General features: G+C 36.5%; 1 protein-coding gene across 1 annotated transcript; it reads left to right on the top strand.

The window, feature by feature from the left end:
- Positions 1–1,820: 1,820 nt before the first annotated feature.
- On the top strand, positions 1,821–19,363 carry LOC145772796 (sodium/glucose cotransporter 4-like). The gene is made up of 13 exons (XM_082584674.1): positions 1,821–1,981; positions 2,318–2,494; positions 2,834–2,998; positions 4,867–5,053; positions 6,411–6,616; positions 9,977–10,112; positions 10,375–10,491; positions 10,577–10,718; positions 11,025–11,193; positions 14,366–14,581; positions 15,417–15,494; positions 17,941–18,052; positions 18,340–19,363. Exons 1-13 carry the CDS (start codon positions 1,853–1,855, stop codon positions 18,561–18,563), a joined length of 2,058 nt encoding a protein of 685 aa, XP_082440800.1. The 5' UTR covers positions 1,821–1,852; the 3' UTR covers positions 18,564–19,363.
- The last annotated feature ends 2,735 nt before the right edge of the window (positions 19,364–22,098 follow it).

The raw sequence follows: 22,098 nt of genomic DNA, 5'->3' as shown, positions 1-22,098 counted from the left end.
AGTAAATATACTGCAGCCCAGTTTTAAAAATACAGATAAATTTTTACTGCGTTTAATTGAATGACGCGCAATGATTTATGGCAGCAAACAGACAAATTTCCATCGTCAATGCTTTTAACTTTTGTCCAACAAGCATCGTTTCCTTCTACCGAGCATAGCAGTGATCGATCACACCCCAGAGCAAACTATGATTTTAATGATTTACCAAACTGCGATGAGATTTTGTCATTTCTGTTAAAAGTTCTTATGCAACTGAACTGTACTATGTTAGTTGCTTTGCAGAACACACATGCGCAACACTAGTTGCATAAGCTCAGCCAGGTGTGAAGCGAGAAAATTGTAAAAAAATACATCAACAGTGGTTTAAAAAATATTTATCGACTTTTAAGATGAACTAAAGCAAGTAATTCAATATGTTAAATAAGAGCAGGATAAAATGTGAAAGGAATGCATTCCATTATAAAACAGCAAAAACTTCATCTACTTAAGTGATAAATAATTTTTTCTAGGCTTATAAATATTTATGTTGGGAAAGACATGAGCATAGCATGCATAGACAGAGGACAGTAAACAATAAACAATATCTGCTTCTCCAGTTTTGTCAATAATTATCTCAATCATTTATTGTCATTATTCAAAGTTATTAGTTCTGTAGATGTATTAGGTTATTTCTTGATGAGGGCAGAGAACTTTGCCGAAAGTCTTCGAGTTTTAATATGCTATGTAAAATTGTTAATGTATCGTAGTGTTTTTTGAATAATGCCATTCAATCCAATTAAGTTGTTGTCTATCATAATGCGCAAAAATGTGAACAAGTACAGAAACTAAAATGAAGAAATTAACCTAGCCATAGTTCAGTAAACGTTTTGAAAAGTTTTGGAATATTTACTTCTAATATAGACAAACAAAACAAAGTAACTTTAGCAGGTTTAACATGTTTTTTATTTCATGTTTCAAATTTGAAAAGAAGTATAACGCATAACTAAATGAATAGTTAAATAAAAGTTTTTTTTTATTTTTTAGCTATGTTGTATTTCTTAGTAATGAAACATGTTAAATCTGCTAAAGCTGCTTTGTTTTGTTTGTCTATGGTTCAACAAAGCAAACTCTCTACCAAAGCTTTAAAATATAAATCCTGAATACACTATTCTTCTCATTTAGGCTACCCATGTGAAGAGAGACTATGTGGTTTTATATACGTGTGGTATTGCGACTTAACTTCCTACTAAAACGTTTAAAATTTTTGGCCAAGCAAATATTTCAAGAACTAAATATTTCTTTGATTTATATCGTTAATTTTTTTGCAAAATATCATCATTTGTTGAATGTACGATCACTGATGAAGGACAATTTTTATTTGTTATGCTTGACACCAATGCCGAAGGAAGAGATCTGTAGGCACAGCGCACAGTTGTATTTTGGCTGGAACTTGGCAAACGTTTTTAAGTTTAAGATTATTTTAAAATAGCTTGCGTGTATTTCTGTCATTGTATATATATGTGAAGAGATATAAAATGCATACTATGCTTAAAGCATGGTTAGCCTACAGTACTTTTTTGTAAATGCGTTTTCATGGACTTGTAAACCTGCTCGTTAGCTAAAACGAGTTAAAGCAACAAACGGCTACTTCCCAGCCAGCAAATGTTTTTTTTTACATTGATTCAATGTCTGCAGATATGTCAAAATTTTAAAAATGTCCTGGTTTGCAAGCTAGGTTACTTTACTTCTGCTTTGCAAAACCATTGAATGCTACCAAAATAAAAGTGAAGAAAAGTGTAACAATTAAATTATTCTTGTTTTGAATTAAAATTTTAGCATATTTAATCAAATAAGAAACGTCGTAGCTTATAAAATGGCAACTACGGCGTCTCAAGGTTTCACTGGAACCACTGAGCCCCAGCTTCCGGATGCAGGGATTGAACCTGCCGACATTGGTGTGATTGTTGCTTACTTTGCCGTTATACTAGCCGTGGGAATATGGGTGAGTGACACAAGAACTTGATTTGAAATAATTATTACTATCTAAACTTCAAAGACTTGCAAATATTAAGTGGTAAACAGTAGGCTAAAAGTTACGGCTTTCTGTGAGATTCTCTAGTAAGCCTTAAGGTTAGGCTTGGGGTTAATGCTATACTATGACGTTTAAAGAAAGTCAAACTGAGGTGTGGTTTGTAGCACATGCATTATCGTTGTATAACAAAGCAAAAAATAAATTTTATAAAAATTTGAGAAAACTTTGATCATTTTAACGCTGCACAGGCAAAACCTTTGTCCAGTTTTCTTTTGTCTCAAACAAAAAATCGGTTTCGTTGTCTAGGCGATGTGCAGGACAAATCGAAGCAACGTCAAGGGATTTTTCCTTGCTGGACGAGATATCACATGGTTTCCAGTTGGCGCCTCCTTGTACAGCAGCAACATCGGTAGCGGTCACTTTGTCGGACTTGCCGGATCCGGAGCAGCTACTGGAATAGCTCAAGGCTCATTCGAATGGAATGTAAGTCTCATCAAACATATCAGATTGATTCTAAATTTATGTATAGAAGACAGACATATTGACCAGATTAGGAATTTCTACGGGGATTTTCTATAATTGAGTTAAGTGTCAGTAAAAATGTAAAGAAGTTAAATCAAGGAAAGGGGAAATGGCCACGCAATTTTCAATCTTGACATTTTATGATTGTAAATACAAAACCAGCATATCCTTATTAGTAGCTTTCTGCGTGAAAATAACCGCAATGCAGTATTAATAAACAGTTAGTTTTAAAACACCTAATTTTGTTTCAAAGACGCATTTTTAATGCTTTTTTATGATTTCGTTTTTGTTTTTAACCAGGCGATGTTTACTTTGGTCATCCTCGGTTGGATATTTGCTCCTATTTATATTGCGTCGGGAGTTGTCACAATGCCGGAGTACCTCAGGGAGCGATTTGGAGGACAAAGAATTCGAATTTTTCTTTCTGTTTTATCTCTGGCAATCTATATATTCACAAAGATATCTGTATGTATTCTACTGCAATGTAGAATAAAAAACCTTTTTAACATATAGAATTTATTACCTCAATTGAAGTATTGTTCTCTATATTCTTTTACTTCTCAATGCAGGATATAGAAAAATAAACGTAGCACAAATTTGTTGTCTTCTTGTTTTTAGTAAACTACGCCTAATAACCAGTTGCTTGAAATCTGTCAAAAACATAACTTAAAACTTGCAATGTCAATGCTGACAGTAACTCTAAGATATCTTTTTCCAAAAACGTGTATTAGACTAAATTCTTTTACCCCAATTTTTGATTTTCTTTGAAACTGTAGAATTTACCGTACGATTAAGCTTAGATTTATAGTAGCCTAACTAGCTTTTAACTATCTTGTGTCACAAATAACGTAACATACGATAATTGACTAATTAGTCTCATTGCAATCAAAATTTTTCAAGAATATGGCTTACCATCATTTCAATTAAGGTGTCCTTTATTTTGACATTGTAAACAGTTTACTTTTAAAACTTTCAGGCAATTCACTTCAATAAAAAATATGTGTAAAGTTTTTAAAATTAAATTTACTGAGGTTAGCTTGCCAAAGTAAAAAATAAAAGATGATGCGGGTTACTGACGAACGCGATTAATCGCTTTTCTAAGCGACAAAAGTTTTTTACATTATCATCCGACGTATGCATTGCGTAAGTCTAATTTTTTAAATGTCAAAATAAAAGCTACACTATCATGTGTTTCTACGCAGTCGAGTGTAACAAGAATTGACAGCGATAGACACATGTTTCGCCCATGAGGCTGGACTCGTCAGTATCGCACCTCTAATTCGTGCCACATAGTTCTTAACCGCTGCTTTTGGCATGAATAGTGGCGCGATACTGATGAGCCCAGCCACAAGGGCGAAACACGTGTCTATCGCTGTCAATTCGTCAATTCTTGCTGCACTCGATTGCCGAGAAACACATATTTTTGGAAAAGTCTTGATGGCTATAATGGAGGCTACACTGGTATGGTTAGCGAAACACAATGCCCGCTGTTCTATAGTGAGTAGTCAGGTAGTGCTGTTGCCAGGAAGATCGCCCCTTCTCAACAGCTACACTATCACATAGCTTACCGCATGTTGTAGGATAATGATTAAAGGAAAGTAAATGTATTGAGAATAAACTGAAACGACTGCAATTTTTACAAAACCAATATAAAGGCAATAATCTAAGATACAAAAAAATTCAATATATAGGCTAAGTTATTAAAAAATTACTGTCACCCCCCTTCCCCTCGAAAAGCCGTGTGATATCCACCGTACGTTTAGTTTATTCCGTTCCAAGCTTCCAAGTGCCCAGGCTATTGACTTTTGTCTGATTACATAATGTCAACATTGAAAGCGACGTCAGAAAGTAACCGTTAAACAATGATTCTGCAAATAATTTATTGCTCAATCTTAGCGATAAACAAGGTTCAAAATTTTCAGACATTTTTAATGTATAAATGCTTTAATGTTAATACGCCAGATTGACAATTGTAGTGTAACAAAGTGTCATAATAGCGTACTCATTTTGTTAGATCCCTAATATTTTTAATAGGCCTATTCACGTAGTTTTACGTATCCTAGTAGTACCAAGTACAAGTTTGCAGTTATTAAAGGGCCAGTTTAGTTTTTTTTTTTTACCGGCATTTTCATGTTTTGAGCAATTGCTCAAATTCCGTACTTTTTAGTGAAATTTGTTGGTTAAAATTATTTTGAATGTAATACGCTGGTATTACATTTGTGTATAATTATAATCTAAACATGTCCATTTCTCTGTGCAAATTAACGACTTAATACTGACAGAATGTAGAGTTAACGGCTTTACCTTATATAACAATATCATTTCCCATTTAGGCTGACCTTTTTGCTGGGGCCATCTTCATTCAGGAAGCTCTCGGCTGGAATTTGTACTTGGCTATTTGCGTATTACTCGCCATTACAGCGCTTTACACCGTCACGGGAGGTCTTGCAGCCGTTATTTACACAGATACTGCTCAGACCTTCATTATGGTAATTGGAGGTCTTATCATGATGGGCTTATGTAAGTTCAAATTTCAAAACTTTAATTTGAACGGTAATAAAAATACTACACATAAAGTTGTAAATTATATAAGGTTTGTCATATGAACAAACAAAAAGAATTATTTTAGTTAATAAATGGCTTAATACAAATAGCCTTTAAAAATGCTTTAGGCGTATAGCCTATAGATAACTTATTTATAAAAGATAAAAATAATAATAGAAATGGTTTATCAGCCTAATTCATAAAACAATTTAGGTAGAGAGTTAGTTTTTTAAACTATAAACAGACTACTAAGTAACAACACTACATTTAACATTATATTAAAATTAAGTGAACGTTTTCGGCTATTCATATATGGTATATTTATGATATAAAATATGGTATATTTTTGCTGTGATATTGTGTGATTCTTTAGTATTTCTTTTAGAACATTTTTTTTATACACTTAAAAAGGGTTATATGAATAGCCGAAAATGTTCGTTTATTGTTTTTTTTTTATTTTTATTTTGTTAAATGTAGTGCTGTTGCTTAGTTATGTCTGTTTATGCTTCATAAGAACATAGCAAAACTGCAAAAAACTAAATTCATAGTTTAGCAAAATTATGCATACAGTAGTTTACACATTTCATCTCCAGTGCTAAAAAGTAATAATATCACATTGTTGTTGTCACAATTGTTTCTAACTCTTACACGTTAAAAGACTTTGGAAAGATTGACGATGTAGGCTACTTTATTGGGATATCAAACGTTAAACAGTCAGTTAAATGGTCGAATAGTTTTACTTGTGAGATGATAGATAAAATCCTTGAAGGATTAAACAAATGGTTCACCACTTCCAGCATGTGAAGAAATCAAATTCTGAACAGCACACGTCTTCGTCAATTTCAAAATAAATATACACTACTATTTGCATCAGCTACTTTACAATTGGCAATAACTTTCACAATCTATACAATATCGGCTGGAACTCTATAAAAGTCTTCGACATACTTTTATTAAAACTTCTAATCCCCATAATTTATAATACATAACTCTAATAACCATACTCAAATCACGTGGCTATTTATAATAGATTTGCTTTGACTAGAAGTTTTCAGAGACTAAAGTAATATTACATTACAAGAAATCATTCTTCTGGTCAACAAGTCAAAAGATATATTGAGAATCGTAATACAGACTCTTCTAGTAGCAGGTTTCGCACTAAAAGATTGCGTAACCTAATTAAAGGTTACTATAGGTCAGTGATTGACGAAATAGCTACCACAGCAGAATTACACAATAAAATAGTTCACCTATTCTGGGACACAATGCAGCCTGCTACGGGACTACGCATATTAATTGGGACAGTTGCCATGTACATTTATAATTGTTTCAGCTTTTGACTACATTGGTGGTTATAACAGTTTGGAACCAGAGTACATGGCAGCCATACCAGACGTACGACCAGAAAACACGTCTTGTGGTTTGCCCCGAGAAGATTCCTTCCACGTTTTCAGAGACCCAATCGACAGTGATTTGCCATGGCCTGGCATGATATTCGGTATCTTCATCAATTCAATTTGGTACTGGTGCACAGATCAGGTTTGTTTGCAGTGATCTGTAGGCCTTTTTTACAGTGTTTTATGTAAAAGTCATATTTTTGAAATAAATTTTGGTCTAATATTCCAATATCTTTTCAAGAGATAGCCCACTTTCACTTTTGTCATTTACTCTTTTACATATCGTTCATTAGGCTACTTGACAAACAGAACAAGTTTTCATCTGCAAATTGTATTTTGCAATTTATGATATAGTCAGTGGCGTACGCAGGATTTTGTCAAGGGGGGGGGGGGGGGCATTGACAGTAGCGTAGCCAAGAATTTTGAAAGGGAGGGTTTTTGACGACCGGCGGGCGAAGCCCGACGGCGTTTTCGCCTAAGACGACACCCAGCGGAGGGGGGTCTGGGGGGCCTCCCCCAGAAAATTTTGAAAAATTACTTTGAATTTGGTGCATTCTGAGAGCATTTTCAACAAAAATGTGGGTATAAATATTCCTGTAAAATGGTGCTGTCAGGTGGCATAGCAAAAGGATAAGATCATGTTTTCTTCGGCATTTTTAGGAATAAAGCTAAGTCTCTATGTTTTCTTGTTGCTAATTCCTGGCTGAGATGTTTGAATGTTTAGTATTGGCAAAGCTCGCTCTTTTAATGCAGTTTTGTTTAAAATTAGGCAAGTTTTTTTTAGACTGAAAGCATCATTCCCAAGCATAAAGAAACTGAAAGCATCATTCTCAATATCGTGAAGTCACACGCGTGCCAAAGGGGGGGGGGGATTGTAACCCCCAAACCCCCCTGGCTACGCCACTGGCCATTAATATCCCAGACATCTTCATGATATCCCAGTATGGTTTTAGTTTAGACTTTATCCATTTCTTTCTCACTATAATAGGCTTACAGAACACTATGCTACATTGGCATACCTGGGGTGGGGTAGGTGGATTGGGCTATGTATTTCGTATTGGCTTAGTCTATAGAACAACATTGTTAATTGCTTTAACAGTGCAATCCAAAACATATTAAATGCTTTAATCTACGTCGTTAACTACTAAAACATTTAAGGGGGGGGGGGGCATGGCCCAATGGCCCCCCCCCCCCTGCGTACGCTAGTGGATATAGTCAAGTTGTTTCAAAAGTAATCATTGCAATTCAAATGTTGTTCAAAATTGATCTATTTCCTTTTCTCATGTTTTTGTCTTAGATTTATTATAAAATGGATAGGCTACACATGGTTCATTAAATTATGATTGATTAAAGTTGGTTGTTAGGTATTCTTTGTTAGTAGTTTCACAGAATATTTTTCTGACAAACAATAAATACTGTGCTGGTGTAAGAAAAAACTTTTAGTCATAACAAACTGTTCAAACCTAATTAAAAACCACATCAATTGGTTTGTTTGGAATGTTTGGTGAAAATTTTTAATCTCTTGTAAATCTCATTGTGCCCTAGGATACATTTTTCTAAAGTGATTGCTTGTTTAATTGTAGAAATATTTATCCTCAGACTAAAAAAGGTTTTTTGAAAGCTTAATTCTTGCAGTTTCTCATACTTGTAGAGGTGCTGAGCCACGGACGCAGACCGGGTCATTGAGATAAACAGTGTAAAGTTTCCTTTTATTGTTGAACGTTGTCTGGGAATTGTTTCACCCAATAGGTGCCGCTGAATGGAGAGCAGTCCTTGAAATGCGTTACTCAAGCGTAGGGTAGGCTACACCTCGAGAGCAAAACCAGCACTGCTTGATCGTGCAGTTTTTTTGTTCGTAAAGGCAGAAGCTTCACCAACTCATAGCCGTACGAGCCAGGGGGGCAGGGGAGGCAGCTGCCCCCCCTGTTGTTTCAAAACGTCGCGAATTCGGGCAAAATCTTGCAATTATTAGGGAAAACATGGCTATATGAAAAGCTTCAAAATTGAATGAATTAAGAAAAACTACAAATTAATATCTTTTACCTATCAAACTAAGTATGGTACAGCCTCTTATTTGCACAAGAAATATGTGCAAAATTTTCATTCGGCACACCCGTATTGATGTATTGTATGGTGATCAAACTGTAGTACGAAATGCATTTAACCAAATGCATCATGCCAATTTGGGCAGCCACCAAAATATTTCTCTAAAACTTTTATGAATCTGCCCAATTCAAAACACAACATTTGCTATATAGATAATTTTATTAATTTTCACAAATGCATCGTGTTGATTTGGGCAGCTGAAAACATGACGTTATCTGATTAGTCTGTTTATGCAACTGCCCAAATTAGCGCGAGGCAGTTTCCCCAAAATGAACAAATTCATTAATTTTTCCTATTTACATAACTGTACCGTTTAGATTTGGGCAACAAAAAATATGAAATTATCTGATCATAGTCTATTTATAAAACTTCCCAAATTGGCATGATGCAGTTGCCTCAGCATCAAAATTTACAAAGTCTTTAATTTTTTTCATAATATCCGTAAATGCATCATCTTGATTTGCGCAACGAACTACAAAATATGAATTTATATAAATCTGGTGAATACTTTTATAAAACAATTCTAGTGGAGAGGTTACAGTACTTTTTCAACCATAAACGGACATAGCTAAGCAACACCACAACATTTAACGAAAAAATGTTATACTGTACCTGTTAAATGTAATGTTAATGTTGTGGTGTTGCTTAGCTTTGTTTGGTTACTTTTTATAAAACTATCCAAATTAAAATGATGCAGTTGCGCCCCAAAATAAAAAATAAATACTTAGTTTGTATATACAACTGTGTCATGTTAATTTCACCAACATTTAAAATGCTACTGCTGAAATATATAATACCCTAAATGTTACTCCTACCTACCATGCCACAGTGCAGAAGCATCGAGCAATGCACAAGCAAGGTATATTCAAAGATCAGTTCAGTTGTTCTATCTTGACTACTTGGGTAAGAAATTCTAGCTAGCTGGTGATCTTGTTATGCTAGTTTTTCACTGTTATCATGCACCGCATACATTATATTTGGGCAATTTCTATAAAAGCGTGCAGATTTGGGCAAATTTACGTTCTGCCCCCCCCCCCCAAAATGGTTTGGTCTCGTACGGCTATGCACCAACTATACCAAAAATGAACATTAATGCTACACAAATCAATTATAATTTGTTGTTCAATACTCCATGAAAATGCGTACAAGTTATGGGAAGTCCACATTAAATCTATAAAAACGCATTGCATTTGTAAATATCAAAGACAGGCAAGACACAACAATAACACAGGGTTGAGCATTACAACAGTATATTACATATTTACAAATAGTTCAACATATCAAACGTTTTCGACTTAACTTAAGTCCTCATCAGGAATCTGTAAATAATTATAAACTACAATCAATTTCACTTCTTGACAGTGGGTTTGTTATAGTCTATGCATGGTTTTTGTAGGTGATAGTACAACGCACTCTGGCAGCTAAAAATCTCTCACACGCAAAAGGTGGTTGCGTACTGGCTGGCCTTTTAAAAATTCTTCCAATGTACATGATGGTGATGGTGGGCATGATCAGCAGAATCATCTTTCCAAGTCAGTATTTTGTATGGTAGCAATGTAAATTTGAAGACTAGTTCTAAAAAATTTACTGACAAAATAAACCTAGAAGTATGTACATAGGCAGCTATGATACCATTGGCATTGCCAACAATAGCTAGCCTTGATACTGGCCCAGAGTTATAGAAAGTTATCAATAATGGTAGCCTATCTGTGAACAATAAGGAAAAAAATGTAGACTACAAAGTTCCTTGTGTTCAGATTAGGTTGTGATTGTGATCAGTTTGATCCATTTTAGATTCAATTGGATGTGCTGATCCTGAAGTTTGTTTGGAAGCTTGCGGAGCGAAAGCGGGATGCACCAACTATGCCTACGCTAAACTAGTTTTGTTTATTATGCCGACTGGCCTCCGAGGTAAGCAGAAAACACATTTCTTTAGTTTTTCTGCTTTAACGTCAACCTGCTTTCAATCTTCATCTTGTCAGTTTTTATCTTGCAGGCTTGCTTCTTGCTGTCATGATCGCTGCTCTCATGTCTTCCTTGACATCAGTATTCAATAGCTCTAGCACCCTGTTCACGTGTGATATCTGGGTTAAACTGAGACCTCAAGCAAAAAACAAAGAGCTTATGTTGGTTGGCAGGTACATTTCTAGTCAGACTAAAAAATAATGATTGGATTATGGAAATGTATTAACTCCTCTCAGACAAAGCTTTACTTTTAAAACGTTCTGGTACACGTAATTGCCATTCGGCTATATATTCTTATTCTTACATTAGTGATGAGACGATTTCTGATGGATTAAATCATTAAATCACGAGTGGTTACGTTGTTATCAAAACTAACATCATTGTGACATTCTTTTGTTGATTGCTAAACGTTTGAGAGTAGTTGGTATTAGACTAGATATACTTTGATAACTAAATCGTGAGTTACTTTTGCACTACAGAATATTTATTCTGGTTATGGTGGGAATCAGCATAGCTTGGGTCCCAATTATTCAAGCGGCTGCATCATCACAACTCTTTGACTATATTCAAGCCATCACGAGTTATCTTGCTCCTCCAATCACAACGGTGTTTGCTTTGGCCGTTTTTTGGCCAAGACTAAACGAACCGGTCAGTACAAATTGAAAACCTCGAAGTTCTTGTTTTGTATTTGATATCTAATGTTTAGAAAACAATTTTTATTAAAATTTAATTGCTGTTTTCACTACAGGGATGTTCTCTTTTTTTCAGTAGATAAAATTGACAGCCATGTTTACAATGTCCCTGTCTCACTACAACGGTATGAAATTTAATCATTTCAAATTGTCTTCATACGCCACTGACCATAGTAGCTTCATTTCATTTTATTTATCTTTAGCTCCCGGAATATGGCACCTCTCTGAATTGATATATCAGATAGGCCACTGTCTTTTATACTATCTATATCGTCATCTCTAGTTTTAGTTGAAACGTTTTATCTGCTAAAAATCTGCTGGAACAATAAAACAAGAAGTACGATAGCTTAAAATAACTTACTAGGAAAAAACTATCAAAATAGTTAGGCAGCGCACATTAAGTCAACAAGCAATAATCACAAAATATATCTATGGGATCCTGTAGGCTACAATATTTGTGGAATCTCTTTCGTCGGATAAACTCCAGCTTGTAAACGGTTTAGTTTTGATATGAATCAAGATTTGATATTAAACATGTTATTGTGAAACGATATTTCGTAGGTTGAACCATAGCCTTAACCCAAACACTCTTGAGAGCTTCCAAATCAAGGTAGACATTTCACATGCTATTTTACATCATGAGCTGGTAATTTTGTTCTAGTTCACGAGTCGAAAACTGTCAATAAGTATCAATAATATCGTCGTCATTAACTACAATGCAATTTTAAGTAAGCTACAAGCTATAGTTTCTTTTTGTATTCTGTGAAATACAGTAGCTAAGTAAAAGACGATTCATATAAAATTGATAAAACTGGAAACTTCTTGGCTACACTAAGTCGACTGCATTTTATTTCTATGAAACTTTATTCGTAATAACGCAATCCCTTTGAACGACATTTTTGCTTTTAAGTGTCTTCAAATATTAATTTATATCTTTTTCTTGGTGTTCTAAATCTAAACCAATGGTCGGCAACCACCGGGCGTCACCCCGGTAGCGGTCCGTGAAGAGTTCAGTTCGCCCGTGGAGATTTCATTTCCGGTCCATATACTTTTTCAAGTTAAAATGCGTAGGAATCCGTAATATATTTTCATTAATAACACAAATATTTGTGGCGCTTCTGTAGGCTATTAAGTGTTCAAGACTCATGGCATTGGCCAGATTGGTCGTTTGTAACCTTCTGAGAATTCTCCCGTTTCTTGCTGCGTTTGCCGTCAACTAGTTCCAACTAGTTGCAATCGGATCACATCACTCATAACTTTTCAAAGCCTCCTGCTCTGGCTGAAATATTTGATCATACGCAATGTGTTTTTGTTGTACTAAAAACGCCACAGCCTCTCAACTATTCAAGTCTCTGAATCATCATTCACACAGAACCGGATTTACCTGATGGGGGGCCCGGAGCACTTTTAGATCGGGGAGCCCCGTGCAAGAAATTTTTTCGCGCCAAGCGCGAAAAACCACCTCTACGTCTACAGTAGCATTAATCCAGCACTGTACAGCATTTTTCTGAAACTTCAAAGGCTGAAAGAAAAAAAAATAACACAAAATCACATTTTTTCCACGTAGGGGGGCCTTTTAAAAGTCGGGTGGCCCGGGACATCTGCACCCTATGCCCCCCTAAATCCGGGGCTGCATTCACAGTACAACTGAAGTGGTCTTTTTGTGTCTTTTGTGTGCTGTGTGCACGGATGGGCACTGTAGCCATAATTGGCCGTTTATCTGGTTTAACTTCGGATAAAGGAGGTCGCACCAGAGTGCGAGACCACTCATTGTGTCACTCACAGAGAAATGCTGGCGAGCTGAAAAATATCACAGTTTCAAATGGTGTGTTCGATGATGTAGTTAAAGTGGGCAACCTCATTAAAGCTGATTTACATAACACCCGGCTGTTTGAGCAAATATGTGAGCACATGGATGCAGAGCACAAATGCCTTCTCTTGCACACAGAAGTAAGGTAGGAAAATTATTGAACAGGGCATTTGAATTACGTGCACCACAGCCAAGGTTTCTGTTGGAGAAACATTCAGACCTTACTAACAAATTTATTGGAGAAAAATAGGTTTTCAAACTTGCCTACTTGTGTGACATATTCAATCTGCTATCAACATCTGCGGCATGCAACTGTGGTGCAGAGGAACAGACAGCAGATCACATTCTCTACCACTGCCCGACGTTTACTCCTCCAAAGGCAGTTGGCCTGTCAACGCTGGAGGACGCTACAATCAAGTGGCTGCTCGAAGAATGCCCGGACATTTGACCCCAAGGAAATGTAGTCCAAACAATCAACCTCTCATACGAAAGAAAAAGAAGAATCTGCTCAACGAACTAAATCTTTCCCTTCAGGGCAAAATGACAACTGTATTAAAGTTGTCATATAAGATGACTACATTTAAAGACAAACTTAAATTGTGGGAGCAACGCATAAACCAAGGAGTAGGCCTAGGTGACATGCTTCAAACATTAGCAGAGACTTGAAAGACAGTCAACCTGAAAGCGTTCTCCGACCTTATCAGTCACTTGCGTGTGCCTAGAATCCTAGAACTGCAAATAAATGAATCCGTAATCCATTTATTTTCAAACCAGATGAATCGATCTTACCTGTAAGACAAGAGGACCAGTTGCTAGACATTGCAAATGATGATAGCCTGAAATATATTTTTCATACAACGACTCTATCAATGTATTGGATGAAAGTCTTGCCAGAATACTCTGACCTTGCCATAAAAGCATCAAAGCATCACCCTTGTTGCCGTTTTCGACATCTCAATGCGAGTCTAGATATTCAGTGATGGCAGCTCTTGATGGCATCAACAAAGACAAAACCGCGAAACAAGACTCGACGTGGGGGATACATTGCGGGTATCATTGAGTTGCATAATTCGTAGGTGGGAAAATCTTGTTTCGGCAAAACAAGCTGAAGGCTCTCTTTGAATCAAAATTATGATAATTTATACCAGCTGTAATAAATTTTCATTGCTAAACATTGGTTGTTTTTTGAAGGCCGGTCCGCCATACAATTTCAGTTTTAAACCTGTTCGCAGTGCAAAAAGGTTGCCTACCCCTGATCTAAAGAATGGTCACAACTAACATATTATATTAACTAAAAGGGTTTGCTGATAAATTGCAGGGTACGTTTTGGGGACTAGTTCTTGGAATGGTTATTGGAGTTGTTAGAATGATCATGGAATTCACCATAGGAGCTCCAATTTGTGGACAACCAGAGTATCGGCCAACTGTTTTGTACAAAGTTCATTACCTTTACTTTTCCATAATACTCTCCGCTTGCACTGTTATCATTTCTGTTTGCGTCTCGTTAGTCACTCCTCCGATTGACCACAGATGTGTGAGTATTTTTGTAAATACAGATTTCGTATTGCGTGTTTTCTTTTTTTTAATCACTCTGACAGTGATGTTTGAATAGCTTATCGTAAAATTAATGTTTAATTAAGTTCTTGATCCTTGAAACAAAATAAATTAAATCCAAAGACTGAGTTATTGCAGTAGACCGAGTTGACCAGAAATACATTTAAGTTGCTTGAACCGCAAAACTAGAAGCAAATAGGCCTACATAGGCCTATGTCTTTTATTAATTTAGCTTATTCAAAACGAAACACAATTGTCGACTTGACAAAAAAATCTTGACATAACTGTCAGTGTCAGCTAACTTGTATCTAACCATTGTAGTCAATCGGCTGTTGTCTATTCTTCTGCTCAACCAAAAAAAATTCCTAATAGCTAGAGGTGATAAAATTTTATGATCAACTGTCAACTAAAACTATTAAAGCGTAGGTTGAAATGGAAACTTCTAATGTTTCAAAGTTTTGCATTTGCAAACTTTTGGCAACCACAACAACTTTACGATAAAAAGTTTTTAAAGATACTTTAGTTCTCACACATCTTGAGATATTTCAGTTTAGCTAAAGCTACTTTTCTTTGATGAACCCAATCGCTTAGAGTAGGCTATAGCCTACAATAGACTATATCTTTGGAAAGATTAACGTTAAATTGTCATTTAGCCTACTGCTATACTGTAGCCTACTTGGGTTACATTGTAAACCTACCTTATTCGTTCAATATTTGTTTGTGAACTAACTTATTTGTTACAATTTAATTTAAAACAGCAACCTAATACAAACTCTGACATGAACAAATAATAGCATTTGCATTGAAATGTTCAGCTTGTACGATTAACCTGGTGGAATCGCTACAGCAAACGAAAAAGATTACACTTGGGAGACCTGATGACAGAACAAAAGGTTCGAGTTTTAATGATAAAATGTAGCAAATAAAAACATAATACACTTAAGTTATCAGTAGCGCACCCAGCATGGGGCTAAGGGGGCTCAAGCCCCCCCCAAACTCGCCACAAAAAATAGAGTTTTTGTATGTTCCCTATGTAGGCTAGGCTATACCTTTTGCTTACAGGTTAGATATGAATAAGACACAACAATACAACCGGCCCGAGCATTATAACAATATATTTTACATAATTACCGTACAAATAGTTTTAACAGTCGAACGTTTTCGGCTTAATTTTAAGCCCTAATCAAGAATCAGAAAATAATTAATAAATGCAATAAATTTTAACTTTTTGAAGGTAAATTTACATTAGGAAAAGGCAACTACATAAATAACTACAAAAACATGTGCACTACAGGGAACGTGATATATCAAGTAAATGTTGAGGAGAATGGACGCGCCTCCAGCAAATAATTGTTTGTTTAAATTTGGGTTGTAGCGTATAGCGTTAACAGTGCTTCCTGAATTTTGGTGTCAAATTGGGATTTTCCTTTGCGTAAAATTACAAATAAGTCAGCAGAAAATTTTTGATCTGTGCAAAAAGAACACTCCATGATATGGTCTTTGATGGCACCTTTCTTTAACTCCCTAAAGCTCAGATGCTCCCGTACTCTCGTGGTCAAATGTCTGGTGGATAACTGGACATACCGATGTACCATAGCGTCATACGTCAATGCCGAATCACACGGACATATAAAACTGTATAGGCCTACGACATTTGAGCAGAAAGACGAAGGCGTCTGGGACTTTAATTGAAAATACGAACTAATTTTGAATGTTTTGTAAATAGAAAAAACGTCCACATCAAATTTACTGTTTACAAAATTAGTGTTTTGTTTCAAACTGTTTTCGTGCTAGTTGTTGGTTTCGCACTTATCTGTGTTGGCAAACGGAAAGCTAATTTTATCTTGTCATAGGCCTAGATGACGAAAAGTCGAGATCTATAGAAGATTGCGAGAGTGGACGTAGGGATGAAAGTGTTGATGGTTCTAATAGAGTGGGGTTCACTAGGCCAACTTCTAATCTGATTTAAGAGAACGAATCCTGATGTATCGGCAAACCTGTGGGTAGTGGGCCGTGAGTGCCTTTAAATATTAATCAAAGGGGTGGGCACAGTGCCGGTCTTAGGGTATTTCGGGCCCTGTGCGGAATATACTTTGCTGGCCCCAATGACAATGATCCAATTCAGTAGCGAAGCTAGATATTTTGAAAAGGGAGGGGGGGGTGGTCTTACGGTCGGCGGGCGAATCTTGACGGCGTCATCGCCGAAGGCCACCCTGTGGCGGGGGGGTCTGGGGATCCTCCCCTAGAACATTTTGAAAAATTACTTTGAATTTGGGGCATTCTGAGAGCATGTTCAACAAAAATTTGGGTATGAATGTTACTGTAAAATGGTGCTGTCCGGTGGCATAGCAAAAGGATAAGATCATGCTTTCCTCAGCATTTTTCGGAAATATAAAGCTATGTCTCTATGTTGATTTGGATGCAACCTATTTCGTCCCCTAAAAAATTCTTACCCCGATTCCGTACCCTGAAATCGGAGTAACAAAATCAAATTTCGACTTAATTTGTCCCCTGAAAAGATCAAGAGAAGTTTTGAAATGTTTGCGGCAACTCCGATCAGCGACTTCGGCTCTGTTGTTTTTTTCTCGATCTTTTCAGGATACGAAATATTCAGGAGACAAAATAGGTTGCACCCGTTGAGTCTCTATGTTTTCTTGTTGCTAATTCCTTTGTTGAATTCACTTTGTTGAACTTTTCCATTGGAAATAACAAAATTACTGCATTTTCTGAGTAGATTGCGGGCCCCCTAATTTGCGGACCCTGTGCGATCGCACGGTTTGCACACCCCAAAGACCGGCACTGATGGGCATTGGCCTACTGTCACTATTATCGCAAATCACTCGGCCGACATTTTTGAATTAGCCCCCCCCTAAATTTTTTTCTGGGTGCGCTACTGTAAGTTATAATACTTTTTGCCGTGTCAAGATAACGTGGTTTGTTTGCCTCTTCTTCAATACATCCTCTTTGTTGGTGACATTTACTGGGAAGACACGTTAAGACAGTAGGCTAGGTTAGGCCAACTAGTACTGTAGAAAAGTAAAGAGGTAGTTTTTAGAGTTTTCGATTTGTCTTTTTTTTCATTATTCAAAATGATTTGTCTTTTCAATTCATTATTCAATTCGATTCATTATTCAATTCGATTTGTATTTTTAAAATTCGAGGGAGCGTGATTATAACAAAGTGAGAAAAAAGCACAGGGCGGGCATATATTCAGATGCCACCATCATGTGATACTTATTTTATTAAACCCAATAGAGCAAGATCAAAATTTTGGAGATTCCAGCGTTTGAGTGATCTCGAAACTTTTCTCAACTATATCAGTTTCTGTTCATGTTACAGAAGAAGGCCCGAGGCGGAATGGAAAATGGAAGTTATGAACAAGACGAACCCAAAGTTGAAACAGTAGAGTTTAACGGCAACGAACCAGAAAAAATGGAAACCTTTTCAAATGGTTTGTTTAAAAAACGTTTTTAAAGTGGTAAAATGCTTGAACGACCAATTTATCAAACTGAACACCGGTTGTTGACGAGCATAGTCGTTTACTATAGTATATTTTCAGTCTTTAAAGGATAGGGATTGACAATTTATTAATATTTTCTAATTAATAACATAAGGCAGCATTCTCGACCCATTATCTCGTTAGGCATCTGGTGGCAGTGTTGTAACATGGCTTCGTTCTGTGATTAATCTGATGGCTCACCCTTATAGTCTGCTAATATTTCACTTATTTTGGTAAAGATTCCGAGCAAATTGCCCAAAACATACCATTATGGAAAAAGGCCGTCAATTTATTCTGTGGTTTGGACGAATCACAACAAGTCGAAGTGAGTGCTGAAGAAGCTCAATTGCAAGAAAATGCTATGATTGACATTGAAGAGGAAAAATGGCCAGCCATATTCGTCAACATTGGTTGCGTTTGCATGATTTGCGCTGGGGTGTTTTTATTTGCTTTTTACGCATAGATTTAAGCAAAAGGTTTAATTTTCTTTCCAAGAGATCGTTTTTAAAATGGACGTTTGAGGTAGGGTAAAGCATCCTGGCAAAAATACTAAACCACTTAATACGAACAAAGACACAAACAAGTCCGGTAAAAATGATCATTAGACATTTCGAATTTAAATTAAGCTAACCACCAAAACCGTTTAATTGTTTTGTCTAATAGTATTTTTTTAACAAATATTACGAAGAACTGTGCCTCAAGTGACAATTCAATTCGTTTTAACCATCATGATAAAACTCGTTTTATTCCGTATGTCGGATATAGATTTTAACGTACTGTAACCTAAGCTACTTCAGTGTTTTATGTAAGAGGCTGTTCATGTGTCATTTACTTTCGTTTTTTAACCCTCCTACCCATATCCCGGCTTTTGCCAACTACCGCAATATGATTCTGATCTCTATTTCTGTAGTACAGAACATCACATTCACACGATAGCTATAGGCTAGTTGAACAGTCTCCTAATCAGTGGTTCTCAATCTAGTGATGCATATAGCCTATCTCAAAGGGGTGAATGCGTTGTTTTTGGAAAAGGTAACCTATTAAAATTTAATTGTAGCCCAGAAGCCTACAATAAAGAGTAGACCGTAGGCTATTCCACTTTCGCAAAATATTCACTCAGGTTCACTCTTAAGCTTGATAATTCTTTGAATGAGTTCCGTAACTAAAAAAGGGTTAGGAATCACTACCTTCACTGAACGGCATTGCTGGTATTGCTTTATTTTAAAAGTGTAATTCTTTAATACAATTCAACAAAATTTCCTACATGGGAAGTCGTGTTTCAGCAAAAGCTTGTTTAAATAACAGCCAGTTTAAGCACCAGTTTTAAGTTAGAACAACAGAAATCGTTCAGTGATACAGAAATCAGTAGACTTGCCAGCATCACATTTTATGTCCTGAAGCAGTTTAACATTGCCTACCTTAATACGAGAATGATTTATTCTTGATGAGAAACATCTGAACAAGCATCTGCAATGACAGAAAAATGCTTGGAACTAGCATTTTATTCAAAATTTTGTTTATGTTAATACAGATTTATTGTAGCAAAAAAATGGACCCTCCTCAAAAGCGAAAAAAAACGACTCGTTTCTCCTTTACATTGTTATGCTAGGGGGAAAGTTGTCCGACTTGCCTTCCCTCTCGGAGCCCATGGCTCAGGAACACTTCGACAAAACTTCAATGAAATATAAAAATACCGTAGGCTACGGACTACGGAGTGCGTTTTTATGATCAGCAGCAACCACGTAGTATTGTGAGCGTTCTTCTCGAATCTTTCCAATGTAAAGTACCGCAAATAGAACGAACGATTCGGCATCTAAAGATTAGCGTAAAGATTTGGTCAATAGAGTTTGAGAGATAATTATTTTGACGACGTGGGTTCGATTTCCACCGCTGCCATCGATTCCCACCACTCACAAAGCGAGTATCAATTCTTTGTCTGAGTGCTTCAAGAAGTGCAGTCAGCTGGTTGATAGAAAAAATTGTCGTATCTCTACCAGTCAAAACACTCCATCTGCTGCAGCGACGTGCAGAGTACAACTTCGCCAACGGAGCTCAATCTATTTACACGAATTAACGTCGCTTGTCCGCATTGCGAGGATTGGATGACAATAAATGCCTAATTGCCTATTGTATCCAATGGCATTTCTCCATACCGCCCGGTCGTGAGGAACGACCGAAACAAAATCTTCCAGTCACAGATCATCTCGAATGTTTTCTTTGGACGTCTTTGAGGGTTATTCCTATGGACGTCAAAGGACTGAATTTTCTTCGGCCACGCGTTGCTCGTGTCCGCACCACTCGGTCACAAAGGCGCTTGGAATAGATCCATCGTTCCACGGCATTGTCGTAGCGACATAGCCGATTTTACACTTCGACAGTGATGGACCAGACAGAGAACCTTTGTATGATGGATAAAAAGTGATACTTGTAAAATGCGACGTGTACTGTCTGCCATAGGCGCCGACTTTTCAAAAAACCTTGGGGGGTGAGAAAGGTGATGACGTCATAACGAGAACGCTATTTTACTCAATTAAAATAGCCTTTGATTAAGCTTACTGTCTTGTTTATATTGACACCTAGATCGCAAACCGAATTTATTAGAATCGCTGCTTGAAACGACTAGTTTTACTTTTACGCATGCAGTATGCCTAGTCGCAAAAATTTTGATATTGTTAGCTCATAATTGGAACGGTTGGAAAACAAGCCGATTCATTTCCTTTTCGTGCGAGTGAATAACGATCAAGACAGTGAAGCTATCGAAATAAAACGCAAAAAAATCATAATCTCAAGCAGAGTGGAAACCCGCTATCAGTTTTATTACCTCGTTTCGCTCGTTTTGCTAATAACTTACCTTCAAAGCGTTAACAACGGCGAAGTGTTTTCTCTTTTGTTTTTTATCGAAAGTCTTAATAAGTTAGTCTTTTATCGAATGACCGTATATACTCGAGATGTTAGCAAGTAATTTTTACCTCAAAGACAGGTTGGTTCAACTTATGCACGGGACAAGCTGTTGTCTCCAGCTCTGCAGTTTACAAAATGAACGCATTTTTGCTGCAGAAAAATCATTGCCGACGTAGATTACGGAGTAAAAGGCCGAAGTAAAAGTTTTGAAGACCTGTATTGGCAGTGGTTCAAACTTAATTTTCATATTCAACGATTTCTTGTCAATTCTAAACTTTATGCACTTGTTGAGCATTGAGCAATATATGCAAAGCTCACGAGACAAAACAGCAGAAAGAGCTGTTTGAAAAGATCAATTTTTTTATTATTGCGTGTAGGATATACAGTAATTGTTCTTATTACGTAACATTCCATGATCGTTGAAGTCGATGTCTAACCTTAGCGACCGCATAAAACAATGATGTCAGGTTGGCTAGGTGATAATAGCGGTAAGAGACGACGTTAATGCAGGCAATATCTGCGACCAAGACCATAAAACACCTTTTCTTTTATCGGTTTTCGATTTAATTCTCACACATTGTGAACAAAAAAATGCGTTCTGTTAAATCATAATTGATCTCACAGCGGGAAGACCTCGTTGAAAATAGCGTGTCTAATTTAGCTGGTTTACTTGATATTGCCCTGAATAGTTACGTGACTATTCCAGCAGCATAAGTTACTCTAAGATCTACTTTGAAATGTCCTCCAAGTATGTTAATGCCAATACTTAGATGAACCATCGAATGGTAGTGTCGGAAGCTATTCGACTTATACACTGGAGAAGGAAATATCACCGATTTTCAGCTCAAAAGTAGGGGTTCGACCTATACTCGAGTACTATAGGCTACTACACGGTAGCGCAGGAGTGTAAATTGATGAGTGTATGGCAATGAATGAGATGTATATATTTTCACAATATTTACATCAATACAGTGTTTATTGAAGCAAAACACGGATGACAGTTTTGAAAAATGCATTTTTTCTTTAAGCTTTATTCACGTAATTGTTCGTTGCGTCGATGTTTCAACTCGATAAAGTTTACTAAAATCGATTTCATA

The sequence above is a fragment of the Aplidium turbinatum genome, chromosome 6 (genome assembly GCF_918807975.1).
Source record: "Aplidium turbinatum chromosome 6, kaAplTurb1.1, whole genome shotgun sequence".
Classification (NCBI taxonomy): Eukaryota; Metazoa; Chordata; class Ascidiacea; order Aplousobranchia; family Polyclinidae; genus Aplidium; species Aplidium turbinatum.
Note: the sequence above shows the minus strand (reverse complement) of the source record. Positions and strands in the feature narration are given on the sequence as shown.